Here is a 22099-nt window from a genome sequence, read left to right as displayed (position 1 = left end):
CTCTGTGGAATCCAAGCCGGTTCGAGTTACGGCTGACACTGAATCTAGGAACTTTGAAAATAACTCGACAATGATGATGAGATCAAAGAAATTATGATGTGTTATCTGAGTCATGATGTGTACAGAGAATAACAAGAATTAACTTCACACCTAAAACCTCTTTAACAAACAGCACAGGTATGCAGTTTGTTTATGTATGAGTCTAAATTTATGACTCTATGAAGCACACAGCTATGATCAGAAGAAATGGTGGATATTAATGAATTTATAGATCAGAAACAGACCTGATGGGGATCAACCTGAGCTGAACCAGTTTCTGTGTTATTAACAGTGTTGCCAAGTCCACTTTTTATAAGCGACTTTGGGCTTGTTTTTTTCTAAAGTCGCTTGCAAATCTCGTGAGTCGTGGGTTGCGGTTTTTTGGGCTTGTTTTTGAACGTGGAGTTGCTTATTTGGGCTTTTATTCTTTCCGAGTGAAACTCCTTGATTATCTCTCGGCGCCCTATAATAAAGCAAAAGACGAGTGGTAGGTAGTTTGTCTCTTCCAAGCCCCCGTTTCCTGTTTATCGCTCCTGCACAAGTTGACCGGGCGCACACCCAAACAAACAATCATAATAGCCCAGAATGAGGAGGCAGCACAAGAATGAGCTCCAGTAAGCGGGGAAAATATGGAAAAAAATATAATAGAGTGTGAGAAAGAGAGCACACTTACAGAATGGATCCGAGCTCAGATGACAGTGGCGCTAAAAATGAGTATGCACTATATGCAGTGCATAGGGGTGCCTCACAAGAGGGGGGGGGCGCCAAAACGATGTGACGAAGTTATTTCTCTAGTCGGCATTTTCTGTATTTAACAGCTGTGCGTATGAAATGATCAATAACAGAGAAATGGCGCTGATTAGGCACCAGTGTACTCCTCCACCTCCCCTCCTCCTGCCCCCCCCCCCAAAAAAAGTGTCCGCATACACCTCTGAAAGTAGCTGCGGTCCTAATGGGAGACGTACCAAAGGCATTCCCCAGATTTTGCAAATATGTGAAATATGTGCTCACCATGCTGGTTTAGTTCAACATGCTAATACAGAGAAACACACACAAACTGTGCGCCCTTCTCTTCTATGAGGCTAAGACCAATGGGTTTTACTGCTCCAAAACACAATGAGACCAAACAAAGAAGTGAGCTATACTGCTATAGAGCTATATACTGTTTAAACTCGGCCTCAGTTTTACACAATGTTGTGGGTTTGCCAGTTGGGCTTCTTTTGGGCTTGTTTTCATAGAGCTGGTTGCTTGTTTCTGTCGCGAAATCTGGCAACACTGGTTATTAACCTAAAAACAGCAACACAGAAGTTACAAGCTGTGAATTCTGCTCTGTGTTTTCAACATCCTGAAAGTTGCATGTCCACTCAGTTTTAGAGCAACAAGTTTCATTTGATTTGAAGGAAACGTCCAGCTTCTTTTCACAGAGACAAACTTCACTGAAACATGTTGTGGGCAGTTCAGAACGAGCAGAGACTTCATGTTCATCATGTTTTAGTTTAAACACTGAAAAGTGCCTTTGTGTTATTTTCACCTAAATACAGACTCACACTCTTCAAGCTCAAACTGATGAAGGGACCTAAATAGAAAAAGGGCAGAAACAGCGCCACCTGCTGCAGACAGCACAGAGCTGCAGAGTGACGGCGATCAGGAGGAAGTCGAGTAAGTGAAGCTTTGATGTGATTTCACACTGATGATAAAATAGTCTCTCATGTTTCACTTCATCACAAACAAACTGATTGTTTGCTGGTTTGTTGTTGATCAGACACAAGCTGACAAATAATGAACGCTTTAAGGAAAATAAAACACTAGAATATTAAACAGGTCACTGCCTTCACAGCAATCAAAGATCCCAATAAACAGAAAGAAAACCAAATTATAATCTGTGTTTGATTCTCAGGTTTCTCATCAGGTGACTGCAGGTTTGGACCAACATGGAAAGGTATCACACTCAAAAGCTCACATTAACTCTGCTCACACAAAGACACTCAATAACTCTACAACACCTCTGTTCTCTCTGTTCATCACTGATTTACACCAAACTGCAGCTCTCTGTCAGACAGCATGTTAGTGTGACTCATGGAGATGAAGATGACAGCTTTAAGACATTCAGCCAACATGATCAGAGACCATCTCATCAAAGTGGAAGAAAATAAAGAAAATCTGACTGAGATTGTGAATTTAATAAAGTCAAAGAAAAGGAGGAAAATTTCTGAGACATCAGAAATCAAACATTTACAGCACAGAATGTGGCAGCTTAACACTAGAAATCATTCAGTATGAAGAGCTTCAAACTTTATAGGTTCACTGTTTTCTATTTGCTGTAGATGTTCAGTCTGTCCAGCATATGTTTCACCTGAAGAGTAAAAATAAAATTGTACACATGTTTCTCTAACTTGTGCTTTTCCTCCCTTCCCAGAGCAGACTCTCCTGAAGCTGAACCTGGACTCAGCTCTGTGTCTACAAGGAAGCAAAACTATCCACAGGAAGAAGCCGCTGACCTTAAAAGAAGAAATGTGTCTGCTGCTGAGAAGTAAGAGTTAACTGAATGTTAAAGGTATCTTACAGCTGTCATTACAGCTGACCTCCCACTGCTCAGCTTTAAGAGCTTCATGAGGAAAACTGACCAGAGTGCTGTCATTTATTAAAATGGTGGCTTAAAGTAAAACTGGAAATAGAAATATTTTCATCTTATAGATGAAGTCATTGTATTAAATCCAAACATGATATGAATATGAGCAGTGAGTGATGATAGATGTGGATATTCATTCTCTGCTTCTACTGAGACTGTGAGGCTCTGCTCCACCTACATACATTTATCATCCAATATTAATTCTTCCCACAGTGCAGTTCCTGCATGATTTATAATGAAATTTGTATTCAATCACAAATCAAAGTTTGAAAAAAAAAAATATTTTCCTGTTTATAAATTTGAGCCATAAGCAACAAAGAAAAAATGCTTAAGAAAAAAATGTTGTTACACAGTGCAGCCAACCCATCTCAAAGGCTGACAGTAGTAAGCAGCTGCTGTGGTCACTTTATGATTATTATTTTTTATCTGTGTTAATGGAAATGAAAAAAGACTAAAGAGAGCAGAAGAGCTTCAAGCCTTCAGAGGCTTGCAGTGTTGTTATTGTTGTGACAGCTCTGAGTTTGTCAGTACTCACAGCTGAAGACTAAGAAGTTCATTTCTCTCTGTTATGGTCTCTTTGTCTACCAGGATCAGTGAGGGACCAGACCCTCTGAACCTGAACCTGCACCCAGCTGTGTGTCTTTGAGCAGTGATCGGTCAAAGAGTCCTCTTATCCACTTTAAAGGATCAAAATGTTCTGTGTTGAGAAGTAAGACATTTTAAAATGACCTCACAGCTGAACAGCACAACTGTCCTCAGTAATCTCTGGAGCTTTTCCTGAAGACGTTTCTTCTCTCATCCCAAAGCTTCTTCAGATGTAAACCATACCCAGTGCAGCAGTCAAACATTTATGCCATTTATTTAAAATAAAAAAAGAGCCCAGGTCAAAAGACAACAAAAACTAAAAGCAGAGCTAACTTTCAGTCCACTTCATATTACATGAACATTTCAGTCTGACACAAATGCTTCAGGGCAGGAAACATCAACGGCTGGCCCTCAGGCCATGTCTGGCCCACCAGAGCTTTCCATCAGGCCCCTGAATAATACTGCCACGGTACTTTACCTCAATCAATCACCAAAACCCATTAAATACCGTCTCTGACTAGTCTGAGTTATCAAAAGCCTCCAAACATCACTATCCATTGACAGTAAATGAAAAAGGATGCAGATAAAAAAAACTCTTTAAAAGAAAAGTGTCGGCCAGATTTAGAGGGTTTCACATCTGAACTCTTCATGTTTCTACATTCAGTTAAAAACACCAACACTGTCTGAAAAGCAGATTGTGCAGAGATAAACTCATGAAATATTTATTCCAGCCTTCATAATGAAGAGATAATTTTTCACCAGTGGTTCTCTACATAGGAAAATTTAAATCTTCTTTTGCTGCTCCCTTATGGCTCACCACAGCAGATCATCTTCCTCCATCACACCCTGTCCCTACCATCCTCCTGTCACTGCATGTTCACAGAATCCATGAATCTCTTCTGTGGTTTTCCTCTTTTCTTCTTCCCTGGCAGCTCCATATTTGACATCCTTTGTCCAATATATCCACTATCCCTCCTCTGCACATGTCCAAACCATCTCAGCTTTGCCTCTAACTTTGTGTTCAAACTTCCCTCTGATGCACTCATTTGAATCTTCTCCATTCTGGTCACTCACAATGAAAATCTGAACATCTCAACTCTTCAACACAGGACTCCACCTCCTGTGTTTTTGTCAGAGCCACGTCTCCAACCATAGATCACAGCAGGTGTTACTACCATCTTGTAAACTCCTCTTTCATCCTTGCTGCCATCCTTCTGTCACAAATCCCCTCACACTCCACCCACTCCATCCTATCTGCACTCTCTCCTTCACCTCTCTCGTCCACTGTCCTTGCTTTGATGGTTGATCCCAGATATTTAAACTTGTCTACTTTCACTGCTCCTTTCATCTTCACCTTTTACTCATCTTCCTCTCACTTCATCCTTCCTTCACAACTTCCTGCCTAAAGATGAGTTCATTATATTACATTGAAAACAGGACATGAATATGGGCACTCAGTGATTGATAGATGTTGGTGTTAATATCCATAATTTTACTAATTAGATACAAAAGTACTGAAGAGGTTTACCTCAGGGGAGGTAATGAAGTACAAACACTTTGTTACTTCCCACTACTTTCTTTTAATACAGGATGCTCTTTTCTGACACAACCTCAAAGACGTTTGTCGCTCCTTCTGGGCTCAACTGTGTTAACCACCACACTGTGGACCCACAGATACAGTAGAGTCCAAAAGTAAAACCAAAAATGACCCTATAAATGAGTGCAGTAAGCTCCCTTTAAAAACAACAGTACAGCAGTGTTTGTGTAATCAGGATGATCACCACAGAAGAAGAAACCTGAGCTTGTGTTTGTGTATAAAATGTTTACAGTTTCTTCCTGCTGTCTTCACAGAGTCGATCAGCAGAGCTCAGATGTTTTGAGTCTCCAGCATCAGCAGCAGCAACAAACTGATCTGGACCAAATATTTATGGTTTGTACCTGTACAGATAAACCTCTTTATCATCTTCATGTTTCACTTTCAGAGTGTCAGAAAATCTAAACATCCAACAGCAAATGTTGTCCAACAGTTGCTGTAAAATAACCACAAAATTACAAATGTAATTCAATAGTCATTATGTCTAATTACGTCTTCTCTAGTAAATTTCCACTGTATAATAACACATAATAACATTTTATCTAATCTAATCTAATTTTCCCCATCAATAAAAATCTGTAAATATAATAAAATACAGACAAACATAATTTGGTGGTTGCTCTTTAAATAACAGCATAATTAATATTATTTGTTTTTTCCAATCAGTTTATAACATACACTACTGAAGGAATCGATTTCTTGAAGTAAAATTAGTAACTTATTTGAAAATAACAGTCACCATTTTCTAATCTCATAAAAACATATTCAGTTATTTTTATTTCAATTGTTTCTAATGTTATGTCCATTTATTTTACTTAAAGATCACCAGCCTAAATACACCAATGTGTGTACTTTTCGTCAGTCTCAGTTTACCCCACCCTTAGCTGCTATGATATATGACTTTAACCATTTTGATAAACTGCTCATGGCTCAGGGTGAGCCCCACTTTTCACCCTATGAGCTGTGATAGGATGTCCCGTCTGTCCATCAATCTGGAAAGATTTATAAGGTGATTTTCAAACACTTTGAAATCCATCACTATACAATAAAACAAACAAACAAACAAACAAAAACACTGAACAGGATGTTTGGAAGGGTTCTCTGTGTTTACAAAATTGCACCTGAACAAACCACCAGACCTCTGGATCAGTGTTCTTTGACAGATAAGACCAAACTGGAGATGTTTGTCTATAATGCAGAGAGCCACATTGACAAAAACAAACAGAATATCAGCACAAACACCTCAAACCAGCTGTCAGCACGGTGGTGGAGAGGTGATGATTTGGGCTTGTTTTGCAGCCACAGTGACCTCCTCTGTATGCCAAAGTATTCTAGAGTCAATCTGAGGCCTTTTGTGTTTGTATTTACATGTATTTGTTTGTTATATCTTATCACAATTTAGTTTATTTCAGAATATAAAAATAATGTTAGCAGCATATGTTTTTACATTGATAGTTACCACATTCACAATTCAAATTGTTTAGGAAAATTATGGCTACATTTTTATTTGTTTTTTTAAATTTTGCATCTTTTAACACTGTTTCTTTAAAAGGGAAGGAGAAAAAATGTCTATGAAAATCTATGTGCAATGTACATCTGATTGTCATTTATTCTTTTCCAGAGGCTGGAGGAGAATATATACAATTTTATGAAGAATGAGCTGCAGAAGATGAAGAGTTTTCTGAATCCAGATTACCCAGAATCCTCAGAGTGTCAGAGGGATGATGAGGAGGAGTTGGACAGTGATGAAGAGAAGCAGAGGAAAAGCAGCAAAGAGGCATTTCTGAAACTCACAGTTAACTTCCTGAGGAAAATGAACTTTGATGGGTTGGCCGACCGTCTGCAAAGCAGTAAGATTTATTTTAATAAATGCTTTCTTTTAGGGAATTGAACTCTAAATTTTCTATTGAAATTATGATGCTCATATTTTCCTGCAGAAAATCCAGATCCAGTTGTGAATATGAGTTAAATCTAACCTGAAGAAGAAGTTCCAGTGTGTGTTTGAGGGGATCACCAAACCAGGAAACTCAGTCACTCTGAATCAGATCTACACAGAGCTCTACATCACAGAGGGAGGAGCTGAAGGAGTCAATGATGAACATGAGGTCAGACAGATAGAAGAATTTCCAGAAAACGAGACAGACCAGAAACATCAATCAGATGTGAAGACATCTTTAAACCCACAGTGGGGAGAGATAAACCAATCAGAACAGTGCTGACAAAGGGAGTCGCTGGCATCGGGAAAACATTCCTAACACAGAAGTTCACTCTGGACTGGGCTGAAGATAAAACCAACCAGGACATCCAGTTCATGTTTCCATTCACTTTCAGAGAGCTGAATCTGCTGAAGGATAAAAAGTTCAGTTTGGTGGGACTTGTTCATCATTTCTTTACTGAAACTAAACATGGAGGACTCTACAGCTTTGACAGCCTCAAGGTTGTGTTCATCTTTGATGGTCTGGATGAGTGTCGACTTCCTCTGGACTTCCACAACACTGAGATCCTGACTGATGTCACAGAGTCCTCATCAGTAGATGTGCTGCTGACAAACCTCATCAGGGGGAATCTGCTTCCTTCTGCTCACATCTGGATAACCACACGACCTGCAGCAGCCAATCAGATCCCTGCTGAGTGTGTAGACATGGTTACAGAGGTCAGAGGGTTCAATAACCCACAGAAGGATGAGTACTTTAGAAAGAGATTCAGAGATGAGGAGCAGGCCACCAACATAATCTCCCACATTAAGAGTTCACGGAGCCTCCACATCATGTGCCACATCCCAGTCTTCTGCTGGATCACTGCTACAGTTCTGGAAAATGTATCAAAACCCAGAGAGGAAGAAAAACTGCCTCAGACCCTGACTGAGATGTACATCCACTTCCTGGTAGTTCAGATCAAACTGAAGAAAATAAATATGATGGAGCAGCTGAGTCAGATCCACACTGGAGTCCAGAGAGCAAGAAGATGATTGAGGTTCTGGGAAAACTGGCTTTGAGCAGCTGCAGAAGGGCAACCTGATCTTCTATGAATCAGAGCTGACAGAGTGTGGCATCAATATCAGAGAGGCCTCAGTGTACTCAGGAGTGTTCACACAGATCTTTAAAGAAGAGAGAGGGCTCTACCAGGAGAAGGTGTTCTGCTTCATCCATCTGAGTGTTCAGAGTTTCTGGCTGCTCTTCATGTCCATCTGACATTCACCACTCTGGTGTCAACCTGCTGGAAGAAGAACAAACAGCATCGGTGCCGACTGAGGAGCCTTCAGTGAGACACTTCTACCAGAGTGCTGTGGACAAGGCCTTAGAGAGTCCAATGGACACCTGGACTTGTTCCTCCGGTTCCTCCTGGGTCTTTCACTGCAGACCAATCAAAGTCTCTTAAAAGGCCTGCTGACACTGACAGGAAGCAGCTCAGAGATGAATCGGGAAGCAATCAAGTATATTAAAGTGCAGATCAGTAAGAATCACTCTCCAGAGAAAAGCATCAATCTGTTCCACTGTCTGAATGAACTGAATGATGACTCTGTAGTGAAGGAGATCCAACACCACCTTAGCTCAGGAAACTTGTCCACAGTTAATCTGTCTCCTGCTCAGTGGTCAGCTCTGGTCTTCATCTTACTGTCATCAGAAGAAAATCTGGATGTGTTTCACCTGAAGAAATATTCAGGTTCAGAGGAGGCTCTACTGAAGCTGCTGCCAGTGATCAAAGCCTCCAAGAAAGCTCTGTAAGTGTTTAAGTTTGATCCTAGTAAGATATTGCTTTAATGCACTTCTTTCAAGAGTTTGAAAAAAATCACATATGTAAATGATGATGATTATTATTATTATATTTCCAGGTTGAGTGGTTTTAAACCTCACAGAGAGAAGCTGTGAAGCTTTGTCCTCAGTCCTCAGTTCCCAGTCTTCTACACTGAGAGAGCTGGACATGAGTAACAACAACCTGCAGGACTCAGGAATGAAGCTGCTCTGTGCTGGACTTGGGAGTCCTCACTGTAAACTGGAAACCCTCAGGTCAGCTTAATGTTTGTTTAGGAGGAGTTTGATATTTTCTTTAATTGTGATTATTATATAGCGAAAAAAAGCTTTCACACATTTCATGAGGAGGTGATTGTGCTCTTCTGTTACACACTATGCAGAAGTACAGTAGAGTAATGTTAGAGAAACCAAAGCAAAACAAAATAACTTTATTGAAACTTAAAAGCCATCAAATACAAAATAAAAAAGTTTAAGTTTTCTTTAAGCTGAAGTTAGAATTTATAACTTTGACTGCACTTAATCAAGTGGCATGTTTGGTGTTTTCTGTGTCTGCAGGCTGTCAGGTTGTCTGATCACAGAAAAAGGCTGTGAGTCTCTGGCTTCAGCTCTGAGGTCCAACCCCTCCCATTTGAAAGAGCTGGACCTGAGCTACAACCACCCAGGAGACCCAGTGAAGTTCCTGTCTGCTCAACTGGAGGATCCACACTGGAAACTGGAAACTCTCAGGTAGGAAAACTGGAGGTAAATCTGACCTCAGATTTCAATAATAATTTAATGATATATGTAAATACACTGTATATCTATAGCAAAATATAGGCAGAGTCAAACAGGTGTTTCACAGAATAACAACTTTAATCCAGGTATTTATAGAGCACAGTAGTGACTGCATAGGTTTGTGGTCTGAGAAGTGAACAGTTTGCTCCAAAGAACAGGCCCACACTCACTAAAAGCACCCTCAGTGCACAATGTTGGCACTGGCAGAGAAGATTTGATAAGTTTTTCATGGGCACAACCCACATACTCAACTCAGCTGTTCAACCCACAAATGCATTTTTCTTACCAATGTGAAACCATTGAAGGGCAAATAAACAGGCTTTCCAACAGTATAGGATTTATTGCCAAGACGCATTTTTACAACAAAGAAATAATCAGCCAAACACAAATTTCCTTACTTTTTGTTTAAGATGTTTTCACCACTAAAATGATCACTGACTGAGGATGTCCTGGTGCCAAGTGAACTTGAGTAATTGTCACTGTGAAGGCTGTTCCTCCAAATCACGCCCTGTCAGGTTTCAGTATCATTGTCCATGTGAGAGTTGACTTTTATCAGTAACCCTTCTGTTTCATTGACCCCTCCCTGCCTGTTTCAGTGTTATACTTTGCCAGTGCTTTGGTTCAGCTTACCATCCCAGAATTACTGTCACTAGCTTACAGCCTAATACCAATGAATACAAAACTACTTTAAACTTTGTCACAGGACTTTCTGATTCCCACAGTGACTGTCAATCAAAGTCATACTGTTCAATAAGAGGAAAGCAAGTAGCCTATTTTTTATTTCATGTACTCATAAGTAGAGCAAAAAACAAGCTTGTTTCTGTAGAGGAAGATGACTCAAAGAATATAAATGTCCATGTTTTCATGCTGAATGAGAATGTGCTCATTTCAGGTTGGAGCCTCAAGGAGTCCAATGGTTGAGACCAGGTCTAAAGAAATGTAAGTGTACTTTTTTAGTAGCTATATTTACATCCTGCTGTGTTTTGTTCTATAAGAAGTCTTGTATATTTTATTCCTGTCATAAGACCTTTTCCATGAATTGAAAAAAATTGTTCTAGGAATTTATTTCCATAACTAAAAAGCCATTTTTGTTAGCAATACAACCTTAAAAAATCACTGTATCATTATGTTCCAGCATTACTACATCTCTGCTGCTGATATTGACTGATTATGATGATAAACTGATTTTACACTGATAGTCGAATGCTTGTTTGTCCTGAATGTTTCATTAGATAAAGCTGGCTTTCTCTTAGCAGATGTTGCGTAACATTATCTTACTTGTTAGTTTGATAGTCTACATAACAGGTACCTGGATAAAATTAGCTTGCTTTCAAATCTTAGTTAGTTTTGGTCTTTATTTTTCATGTGTGTGTGTGTGTGTGTGTGTGTGTGTGTGTGTGTGTGTTATGTTACAGTCCACCCAAACACTGATAATAAAAAAGTGTTTAATACATTTATGAAGTAGCACAGGGCACTCATGAATGACAGCATGATCAGACCTTGATGAAGAAACAGTGACACCTGCAGGTGATCATAAATATAGTTATTAATGATCATTACACTGCCTGCATCCTACAGTGTTTACAGGTCACAGACTGTGTGGGCCACTTACATACATACTTATACATTGACTAATATTAAGCTATCAGGCTGCTAGAGTTAAAAGCATTAATGTCTTTTGTCTCTTTAGATTTCTGTGATCTGACTCTGGATCCAAACACAGCACACAGAAACCTCAAACTGTCTGACAACAACAAGAAGGTGATGTACGTGAATGAGGAGCAGTCGTATCCTGATCATCCTGAAAGATTTGATTACTGGCGTCAGCTGCTGTGTACTAACAGTCTGACTGGTCGCTGTTACTGGGAGGTTGAGTGGAGAGAAGAGGTTCATATTACAGTAACTTATGGAGGAATCAGACGTAAAGGAGACGGCTATGACAGCAGGTTTGGAAGAACTGATCATTCCTGGAGTCTCTTCTGCACTGATCTTGGTGGTTACTATGGAAATCACAATTACAGATCAGTAGTGATCTCTGTCCCCTCCTCCTCTGTGTCTCACAAAGTAGCAGTGTATGTGGACTATCCTGCAGGCACCATCTCCTTCTACAGTGTCCTCTCTGACACACTGATCCACCTCCACACCTTCCACAGCACATTCACTGAACCTCTATATGCTGGGTTTCAATTAAGGGTTGCTAACTCCAGCATCTGTCTCTGTGGTGACTCAGAGAAGTGAACTTACTGTGAAGAGAAACATTCTCACAATGGTTAAAAATTCAGCATTTTGAGCCAAAGAATGAGCTGAATGTCATTGATTTACCATCACTTCACATCATGCATTAGGTTTTCATTAATCATTAACTGCATTTGTGATATCCAGAATGAACACTGTGGTGTTCAGATGAGTGTGATGCAATGTTGGACAATTATCCAGACTCTCTTCCACCTGCTCCCTACTCTCACTACAGGTAACACACTGCTCCAACAAGTTAAAGAACACTTTAGTGATACTTTAGATCTTGAATTTTCACTGTTTAATCTCTGAGAACAAAGTGACAGAACAGTCAGTGGAAAAACAAATCATCAGCACCAAAAATCAAAGTTAACTGTTCAAAGCTTCCCTGAATGTTTAATGTTTGCAGTTTATATTCTGTATGTTGTTCAGACAAACTCATACTGTACATCATGTGTTGGAGTGATAGAAGATATTTCTTTGGAAATTAATATATAAGCACTGAAAATAACTATGCACAGATATTTTATGAAGGATTTTATACTGTGTGTTTTTGACTGATAAAAAGCTCAGCTTACAAATTAAAAAGCATTCAAATGTTATATTTTATTGTGTTTATTAGTTTAATGTGGTTTAATGAAAATAATAAAGGAGACCTATTGTGCTCATTTTCAGTTTCATATTTTTGTTCTTGGACTCTACCACAGTACCTTTACAAGTACCAGCCTGCTAATTATTATTGTAGGTATTTGTAGTTAATGTCTTTGTAGTTTTTTAACCTTTATTTAAACAAAATGTAAAATTCTTGACAATAAATCACTGGTGTGGGGGGGGGGGGGTCTATATGTTTACACATGTAACAGTGAGCTTTGAATTTCTCTGAATAAAACAGACCCTCACATACTTATGAAAACAGAAAACTAGCCTCTGCTGTCAGTTGATGCTCCAAATGAAACAGTTTTAACTCCAACTTTCTTCTGATTGGCTGCCCCTCGTAAACAGAAGGTTTGAACAGCAGGTGGGTGGGGCTCCTGTGCTAACAGAATAGGTCCACTTTAAAGATGGAAAATGAAAAAAAATCTAATTTATGAAACATTACGCAGCTTAATAGGTTAAAGACTGAAATATATTTTTACGCAGAACAACTGCATTAATTTACAGTACTGAGATAATATCAAATATTTTTAAAATTGAGTTATAAGTACAAACATTTTTTTCCTTGAAATTATAGTTTTAAGATTTTTGGGTCGGTGTTTGACATTTACTGTCTGAGGAAATGTTTTGTTGCAGTACCAGAGTTGATCAGTAGCAGCATCATTGTGCATATTTACATCAACCATCTACAGAACAATAAAGACAGCACAACATCAGAGCCCTCAGAGTCTGTCCACTCTGCAGTGCACCTGCACCATCTCCACATCCCAAAGCTGCTAACAGATCAGCTCAAAGTGTCTGCATGGCAGCCACAACAACAGCTGTTGTGTCTGTAAATACTAATGAAAGGTGCTTCATTGATTATCTCCTTTAGCAGAGGACACACTGGACCATACTTAATCAATACTTGGGCTACAGATTAGTTAAGAACTGTAAACACACACGAGTTGTTTAATGACACTAACATGACTCTACATCTAAAGGTAAGCCACGCCCTACATTAACTGAGATGTTTACCTTGGGAGACACTATTGTGTTTGTCTCTGACATGCCTGAACACTGATAACAAAATAACTACATCTAAAGTTTGATTCTGAGCAGGAACCTTAGTTAATGTTAACAGCAGCCTCATTACAGGAAGAGCTAAACTGAGAGGTGATCTGTGATGGACGACTGTTTCACAGTAATGTAAACTTGATAATACGAGACCTTCATCACATCAGTTATTCCAGTAGAGTGTTTGTTATCAAACAAAGTGCATTCATCTTAAGGTCAACATCTCCTGATTGCTGAATGGGTCGACTGATTCATTTGTACTGGAGACCAATATCAAACTGTCTTCAGTGTGCTGAGCTTTGAAGCAGAGCTGCACAAAAGTCTCATCTTAAATAAAGACTAAACTGCTCCCATAGAAGAAGAATGGACGTCAGGAGCTGATACAAACACACTTCTGTATAAACTGAGGGAGCTCTAATGAGGCATTAGCGCCAGAGTTAATTAGCAGCAGGCTTTTTTTAATCAAGGTTTCCTGAATACATTAGTGTTTTACAAAGTTTTATGACAGGCAGACTCCAAAAGTGGAGATCTGCAGATCCACCTGTGTTTTTATAACATAGATAAGCATTCCCTTAGATTCAATACATGTGGCCAATCTCAAGGAGGAGTGGAGACACAAAAAACAAAAGACACTTTTTTTTTTTAGTTTATTCAATTCAGAGCAGCAGATTTCCCCAGTCTCTATAATACTGCAGAGTGCCAGCAGTATTATAGAGGAGCCCAACAATCCAAGGCTCCCCTATGAGCAGCACTTGGCGACAGTGGGGAAGGAAAAAAACTCCCTTTAGAAAGGAAGAAACCTTCACAGAACCAGGCTCAGGGAGGGGCAGTCATCTGTCGCGACGGGCTGGGCCTAATGTACTTGGGGGCAGTTGCTGTTTTGTTTCTATACGAAGTCAATTTAGAGTGTAAGCCAATTGAAACAGATCTTCTACTACCAATTATATAAACACCAATTTTAGCAAGCTACTCTGAGGTCTTCTGGAGCCAAAAATCTCTGTATGAGAGCTGCACTTCTTTGTCAGACCGTGTAAGAAGTTTATAGAATCGCAGTCCTGCACTTGATCCACGTCCTCAGGACGTTCCTTCCGCCAACAGACAGGACAACAGCTCTGGCTCCAGAATGAACTTTTAAGGAGCATCCATCTGGGTTAGATAACTCTAGGTGGAAAATATCCCCTCAAAACCGTGGGAATAGGCATGTAGTCTGGATTTTCTTGCTCTCCTTTTCTTTGGGGCTTCTCTCTTTGTTCTCTTTCCTCTCCAGATGTCTCTCTCTCAGAGAGGCCAGGTTTGATTGGTGACCTCGTGCTCAGTAGTATCTTCTTCCTCTCTGCTTGCAATCTTTCCATTTAGGTTCTCTTTTCCCTCTTCAGACGTCTGTCTGTCAGAGAGGCCAGGTCTGACCTGGGTGACCTCGTGGCCAGTAGTTTCCTGCTCTCTGCTTTCAATCTTCTGTCTTTTTTTTCTTTTCTTTGTCTTGTTTCCTCTCCTGAAATCCATCAGACAGAGGGAAGACAGAGATCTCCTGTGTCCCACAGACACTGGTATCAGGAGCAGAGGTGGGCTCAGTCAGGGACTCCAAATATTCTGGTTTCCTCTCCTGAAATCCATCAGTAGAGGGAAGACAGAGATCTCCTGTGTCTCACAGACCTGGTCTCAGGAGCAGAGGTGGGCTCAGTCAGGGGACTCCAAATCTTCTGGTTTCCTCTCCTGAAATCCATCAGTTAGAGGGAAGACAGAGATCTCCTGTGTCCCACAGACACTGGTATCAGGAGCAGAGGTGGGCTCAGTCAGGGACTCCAAATCTTCTTGTTTCCTCTCCTGAAATCCATCAGACAGAGGGAAGACAGAGATCTCCTGTGTCTCACAGACACTGGTCTCAGGAGCAGAGGTGGGCTCAGTCAGGGACTCCAAATCTTCTTGTTTTCCTCTCCTGAAATCCATCAGACAGAGGAAGACAGAGATCTCCTGTGTCCCACAGACACTGGTATCAGAGCAGAGGTGAGCTGTTCAGCCATGTTCTCCTGAATTTCAGTCACGGACTCCAAATCTTCTATTGGAGTTGGTGACTGAGATTTTCTCAGGTTTGAGCTGATAAATCGTTCCAGCTTTCTAAAACCCAGGGAAGCACGTGATGGGTCGAAGTAAGAGCGGCATCTTTGTGGATCCAGCAAGTCCAGAGTGATATGATGCCAACTCTGTACTTGAATCCTTTGGCTCTGCTTTAGAAGACCGCTCTGTAAAACACCAGAGAGTTTGTGGATGTATTTCAAGATTCCACCCTAAGATCCTTTGAGCTTAGATTGTGGTGAATTCCAGAACATTGTGACATCATCAGGTAAACTTAAAACTCAGCCCTATGTTGACATTCTTGTTAACATGGCAACTGTTGTTTTTTTTTCTTTTAAATAAAAGCTGCTTCAACTGGAAAACAAACTGTGGTTTAAAATCCACTGATTGGATGTTACAGCACAGACCTGTGATTCCACCCAGTGGTGAGTTTCATGGCCCATCAGCAGACTGACAATAACTGAATCATCTGCATACTTTGAAATGAATCTGTCCTCCTGCTGCTGCCACACGTTTGTATAAAGAATGAGCAGGAGAGGTGACAGAGCTCATCCTTGTGGGGAGCCGGTGGAGGAACAGACCTGATCAGACAGAGTGCCGTTCACTCTCACTCTCTGAGTGAATGTTTGTTAAGAAATCTAAAATCCAAACCCACAGGATTAAAACTTCAATTAAAATTTCAAAAAGTAACAAAGTTTAAATGTAATATATTCCACAATACACAGAAATGTCAGTTCTTCTCTTTATTTATCTTTGATAATTATTGCTCAAAAGATTTAAAATAGCAAATTATTACAATATCTCACTTTGAGTGTGAGTAATTTATCACTATAAAATTACAAAAGCATATAAATGTGTGCAGCAGTCATTGCATCCCTCACTGGTGAGTTAACAACCGCTATCAAAAAGGACATGTTGCTATTTGACAATGATGATGCTCCACCTCACCTGCAGCTGGAGCTGACTGAGCGTCAGTGTGACAGTGAATGCTGCAGCCTTTTTACCAGCAGCTGGATAAGGTCAAGTTTTCAGAGACGTGAACATTTACAAAGAAAATGGCCCACAGAGTAAGTTGGGTAAAGGGGAGATGGAGAGGAGGCAGGCTGCACACATGAGTCTGCAAAGGAGAATGACGGGTAACACCCGGGAAAGCAGATGACTGATTACAGATCTTCCTTGTTGAACTTACACATAAGATTCATATTAATCATATTTAAAACTTATCACTCAAGATTTCTCCATGATGCTCAGCTTCAGCATCTGACCTCAGAGGTTAAACTGAGCCTGGAGCGCACACAGGAGAGGCTTTTAGAGCAGATCATTCTGCATGAGGCTGAAATCCAAGAGGAGAAATAAACATATACAGGAGACATCTGTGAAATGTTGGATAGAAATTTAGACTAAAATGTAACAACATCTTGTATTTGAAAAAAGTAATAAAATTATTAAAATCATCTAATAATTCAGTGAACACATCTGTGATAAGTTTCAAGTATCTTAGTTGAATTCAGTGGTGTTAGAAAGGCCTGGACCTGTTTAGGGTTTTGTTGTGTCTCTGACTTTATAAGATTCCTCACATGTTGTGTAGTAATGCACCTCCTACTGGACCAACAGGCAAACTGATCCCCCTCACTAGCAGCAAGTGTGGGGCTGTTGGAGTGTGGCTACTGAGCAAACCAGTCCAGTCCATGAGGTGTTTGCATTCTTGATCTAAAGTTCATTTTCTAACACATTTACAATTATATCAGGTCTCCTTCCCTCCATCCACCACCTACATGGCCTGCTCCCAGAGTGTGTGTGTGTGTGTGTATGTGCATGTTTGTGCGTGTGTGTATGTGTGTGTGTGTGTGCATGTGTGTATGTGTGTGTGTGTGTGTGTGTGTGTGTGTGTGTGTGTGTGTTTGCATCTTTTGTCTTTCTGTTCCAGCTTTTCCCACACGAGGTTCCAACATTTCAAACACCCACACCTGCTCTCACTTTCCCGCACATTTCTCTGTCTTGCGGGAACCACTCTTCATTTTCTCGCACTCTGTCCCAGCTGGAAATCAGGGGTGGGTCAAAAAATGTGTTTTGTGTGTGTGTGTGTGTGTGTGTGTGTGTGTGTGTGTGTGTGTGTGTGGTCCTTATTGATGAAGATGGCAAAAAGACTGTTCTCAGAGAACTTCAGTGATTTCAGAATAGAGAGAAAATCTGAAAGATGAAGAGTTTTCAGAGCAAAGGGCCCTGCAGTGAGAACTCTAGTATTCAGTACATGTTCACCTGCTTATCCAGGTGAGCTAAAGCAGCACCTTCAACTCAGAGTCTGACAGTCAGTTTGGAGAAAGGATGAACCTGACCAGGAACATGGATGCATAAATACTGTGACACTGAAAGGTCTTTTTGTCCAAAGGATGACCCACCCAGCATGAGCAACACAAACCTGAGCTTCAACTTTTCAGCCCAGATACCATCGAGACAATGATCCTGGTCAGCAGATGTTCCCTGGTTTAAATTCTGTTCTAGTGGGAACCAAAAGGAGAACTCCAATGTTCAACATTCATGAAGTACAAGAAATACATATGCAACACACACAGACACACACACAAACACACAGAGCCAAACTGCTGTGTAGACTGGCATGAACCTGTTTAACTGAAAGAAATAAACTTTCATAGTGATGAGAAACCTTCATTTATATTTGATGATAAACATGTTTCTTCCACGTTTTTCTTTTTTTAATTAGATTTTATAAAATCATAAATGTGCTCTAATTGAGGTAAATGCCAAATATTAACCACATATGTCCATCAAGTATATTTACAGGTGTACTTATTTAATAAGTCAGTGATGTGGTGGCTCCAGCAGACCCACCAAAACTGGCTGAGTAACAAAAATATGAATATCACACAAAGGTTAAGACATGTAACAAAGTGTTACTGCTGATTGTTGAAGGACAAACAGAAAGCTTTCTTCCTCTTCAAAATCTGCATCCTAAGACTTTGAAAGAGTTTCTCAGTCGTTCTTTAAAGGATCTCAAAGTGAACGACTGAGCTTGATCGCTGTTTGAGGCTCTTTAGATTTCAGGGTTGTGATCACACTTTTAGTGGCATTGCTGAGGAAAAATACCTGTGAGTCTGATAGGCCTGTGCAGGCATGTGAGCTGGGAATAGTGTGCAAATGTTGTGTGTGGGAGATGATGATAGTGTAGGCCAATCACACAGGAGGAGTCTGTAGTTCCTCCTCTTACATGTGCAGACCCTGATTGGTGATCAGCAGCTGTTGGATGGTGCTCAGGTCTGTACAGGTTTGCACATTGATGCAACGACTGTTTGGAGAGTTATTATTTGTTTCTTGTTGAGAGCTGACGAACTGTTTGAGCTCTGAATGAGCATGAATGTGGATTCTACTACAGAGATCTGAGGGAAAAACGAAGGAGAACAGATGCTTTTTCATTGAGAATCTGCTCGTTCTGCAAACAGACTCACAGTAGGTACATTTCTACAGGCCTGCATGTTCATACAATTCTATGAAAGTCTATAACATATGCTATATAACATTCCCTAAACACTTATATGGTTTAAATGGATTAACTATCCAATAATTTGGATTAAAAATCAGCTACATTTTTACCCCGCACTCCTCGTCAGATCAGAAACACATCATTTGTTTTCTGGACAGTGTTTTGTGTTTTTTATGTGCAGCTGCATAAAAACACATCGATAACATTGGTGCAGTCATAGCATCCATATTAGTCTTTGGAGCAGGAGTGCAGAAACATCGGCATCAGTAAATGGAGTCTCTACAGCTAAAACTTAGCAAGTTTGCACTGACTTGCATTGGGGACGTTACTTTTTAATCCTTGGATTTTTTGCATGACTGATCATGTTTGAGTGCAGTGCTGTTAGTGTGAAGGGGGCGGGGCGGGGGTCCAAAAAGCTGCGATTAAAATGAAACTAAAACTAAAAAAAAGTTTCTTCTGGGAACAAAGACATGCTGTGTATGAGAAGTCTCAGCTACAGTGAATATCTGCTCTCTACTACAGCTGTGATATGGATTAATGGACTCAGTTCGTATATTAAGAACATAATGCTGTGCTGTTCTTCTTCTGTGGTTTCCCACTTTCAGGGTTCAATGAAGAATGTTGGGCTGGACAGCTCTTCTCTCAGTATTAACTGTGACTCTCTGCTGTCCTGCAGTGGGTGAGTAGCTGCTGCTGTATTCAGCTGATGAAGCATCAGTTAGTAACCTTGCTGTTTCTATATATATATATATATATATATATATATATATATATATATATATATATATATATATATATATATATATATATAAAGATATATATATATATATATATATATAAAGATATATATATATAAAATCTGACCTCCACGTGATTTAAAATATTTTTATTCTGCATTTTCGAGGCATTTAGAGGTGGTGCCTTTTGTAATTTGTCCGTAATTAGTTTATAAACTTGATTCTCAGTTATGTCTGCATTTAATTATAATTCTTAATTTATTCTGTGTCTTTTTCCTTTTTAACTCCTGCAGGTGAGACTAAATTCACTGTGAGTGTAGAACAGGACGTCTACCAGGCAGAGGAAAACAGTAACATCACGATGACATGGCTGCTCCATTTCAGCATCAACTCGTCTCGTGACGTCGTGTTTATAGACTTAATGAATGTAAAAAGGAGGACACAGATTTTCTTCTATAACAGTGACAGAGACACTGAGATTTATCCAGATGAGTTTTTCAGGGAACGACTGCAGTGTGACCCACAGCTCGCCAGGAAAGGACAGTTTAAATGTCTCTTAACTGATCTGAGGCTCAGTGACTCGGGTACATATCACCTCAGTGTCGTCCTTAACAGAGAAAAAAGCTCCAAACCATGTGACCTCAGTGTTACAGGTAAGATGATGTCTCTGTGGGTGTCCAGCACAGTAACTGTGGAGTAAACAAATATTTAGACCTGGATCAATTAAGGCATTGTGCCCAATCAGTGTGTTTCATTACAGTCATGGACATTTTTGCAGCTACATCATGGCCAGCTGCCAAAAAACAAAACAAAACAAAAACAAACAAACAAACAAAAAACATCTGTGTCAGCCACACAATAATGTCCAGTGAGTCTGCGTTCTGTGGGGTGAAATTCCTTGTTGGTGTCAGAGGTCAGAGGAGAATGGTCGGACTGCTTGAGCTGACAGGAAGAGCATCTCTGATCACACAACACACTGACTCTGGAAGCAGACGGGTCACAACAGCAGAAGACCAGGGATGCCACCCCTGTGCACACAAGCTCAACCAAAACTGGGCAAAAAGACTGGAAAAACGTTACCTGGTCAGATGAGTCTCGATTTCTGCTGCAACATTCAAATGGTAGCATCAGAATCATGCATACATTTTCTTGGCTCACTTTGGCCCCTTAGTACCAGCTGAGCAACATTTAAACATCACAGCCGACCTGCCTCCCTTTATGACCGCAGTGTACCCATTTTCTGATGGCTGCTTCCAGCAGGATAACACAACAATGCACAACCTCAGATTATCTCAGTCTGGTTTCTTGAACATGACAGCGAGTTCACTGCACTCAGATGACCTCCACAGTCACCAGATCTCAGTCCACCAGAACACCTTTGGGATGTGGTGGGACAGGAAATTTGCATCGTGGAACTGTGTGATGCTGTCAGTCATTCTTAAGATACTAAATGCTCCACTTTGTTAATTTGTCTCTAAGTTCTCTCGTCCTCAGCTGTTTACAGTTAATGATCTCGTCCTTCATACTTGTTCAATGTCTTTGCAGCAGTCATAGAAAAACCTGTTGGAGAAACATCAAAGGCAGCGAGCCGTGAGAGAATCGGCCTCTATGCAAGTCTGGGTGTGTCTGCAGTGGTGATCACAGCACTTTCACTCCTTTACTTAAAGTTGAAGATATTTTGTAAGTAATGAAAACAGTTGTACAGACTAATACCTCCTATTACCAGGTCTGTCCATCCAGTCATCCATTCTCTTCTGCTTATCCTGTTCAGGGTCGCGGGGGGTCCTGGAGCCTATCCAGCTGTCATAGGAGAGGGGCAGGGTACACCCTGTACAGGTCACCAGCCTGTCACATCTTTGGACTGTGGGAGGAAACCCACACAGAGTGGCCTGGGCCCAGGTGGAATCAAACCTGAAGTGTAAGGCAGTGGTGCTAACCACTGTACCACTGCTGCCCTATTATTACCAGGTTTGTATTCATTTAAAGTAGCAGTCCATTACAGATCATTCCTGAGGTCACCCCTCACTGTAATGAGGCTGCTGTCAGTGTTTTTGATAGTTTTTGAAACTTCCTCAGAGCTGTACCTCAGAGCAGCACAGTTACATCATCCTCATGTTTTACAGTATTGTGCAAAAATCTTGAGCCACGCCATATTTCTTTATAGTTTACTTCCAAGCTTTATAAATTGGTCTCGAGGAATAGTCGTCCAGACTTTCTGAAGGTCTTTCAAAGTTTTGGACAGTGGCTGCTTTGTATTTCTTGCATTTGTCCAAGAAAAAAAGTTTCTCTTTAATTCTTATATTACTACCTCATAGTTTTAAATTAATAGTGGAAAAAGCAGCAGTGTATTTTTATCTGGTGTCTTGATAATATTCCACAACAGAAGAATAAACTGAATCCAGTCACAAAGCTCTGATGGTTCCTCGTCCATCACTTTAACTGTATTTAGAAGGAAACATGCTGCTGATGAGC

At 40.3% G+C, this 22099-nt stretch overlaps 1 protein-coding gene and 1 long non-coding RNA gene across 2 annotated transcripts; both read left to right on the top strand.

Annotated features, from left to right (window-relative positions):
* Positions 1-1578: 1578 nt before the first annotated feature.
* Positions 1579-12048, top strand: LOC115797123 (NACHT, LRR and PYD domains-containing protein 7-like). Its single transcript, XM_030753603.1, is given in 19 exon segments — positions 1579-1698; positions 1937-1978; positions 2456-2586; positions 3267-3369; positions 5105-5183; positions 6469-6697; positions 6785-6812; positions 6814-6974; positions 6977-7756; positions 7759-7833; positions 7836-8003; positions 8006-8044; positions 8047-8154; positions 8157-8568; positions 8680-8689; positions 8691-8854; positions 9155-9325; positions 10266-10312; positions 11064-12048. Coding segments are annotated over 18 exon segments (3261 nt in total). The 5' UTR covers positions 1579-1698; positions 1937-1970; the 3' UTR covers positions 11612-12048.
* Positions 12049-18719: 6671 nt separating this feature from the next.
* LOC115797126 (uncharacterized) lies at positions 18720-20274 on the top strand. Its single transcript, XR_004021388.1, has 3 exons — positions 18720-18856; positions 19496-19569; positions 19921-20274. It is a non-coding gene; the product is annotated as an uncharacterized LOC115797126 (long non-coding RNA).
* The last annotated feature ends 1825 nt before the right edge of the window (positions 20275-22099 follow it).

The sequence above is a fragment of the Archocentrus centrarchus genome, chromosome 18, assembly GCF_007364275.1.
Source record: "Archocentrus centrarchus isolate MPI-CPG fArcCen1 chromosome 18, fArcCen1, whole genome shotgun sequence".
In the NCBI taxonomy this organism is placed as follows: domain Eukaryota; kingdom Metazoa; phylum Chordata; class Actinopteri; order Cichliformes; family Cichlidae; genus Archocentrus; species Archocentrus centrarchus.
This window is presented reverse-complemented; position numbering and strand designations above follow the sequence as displayed.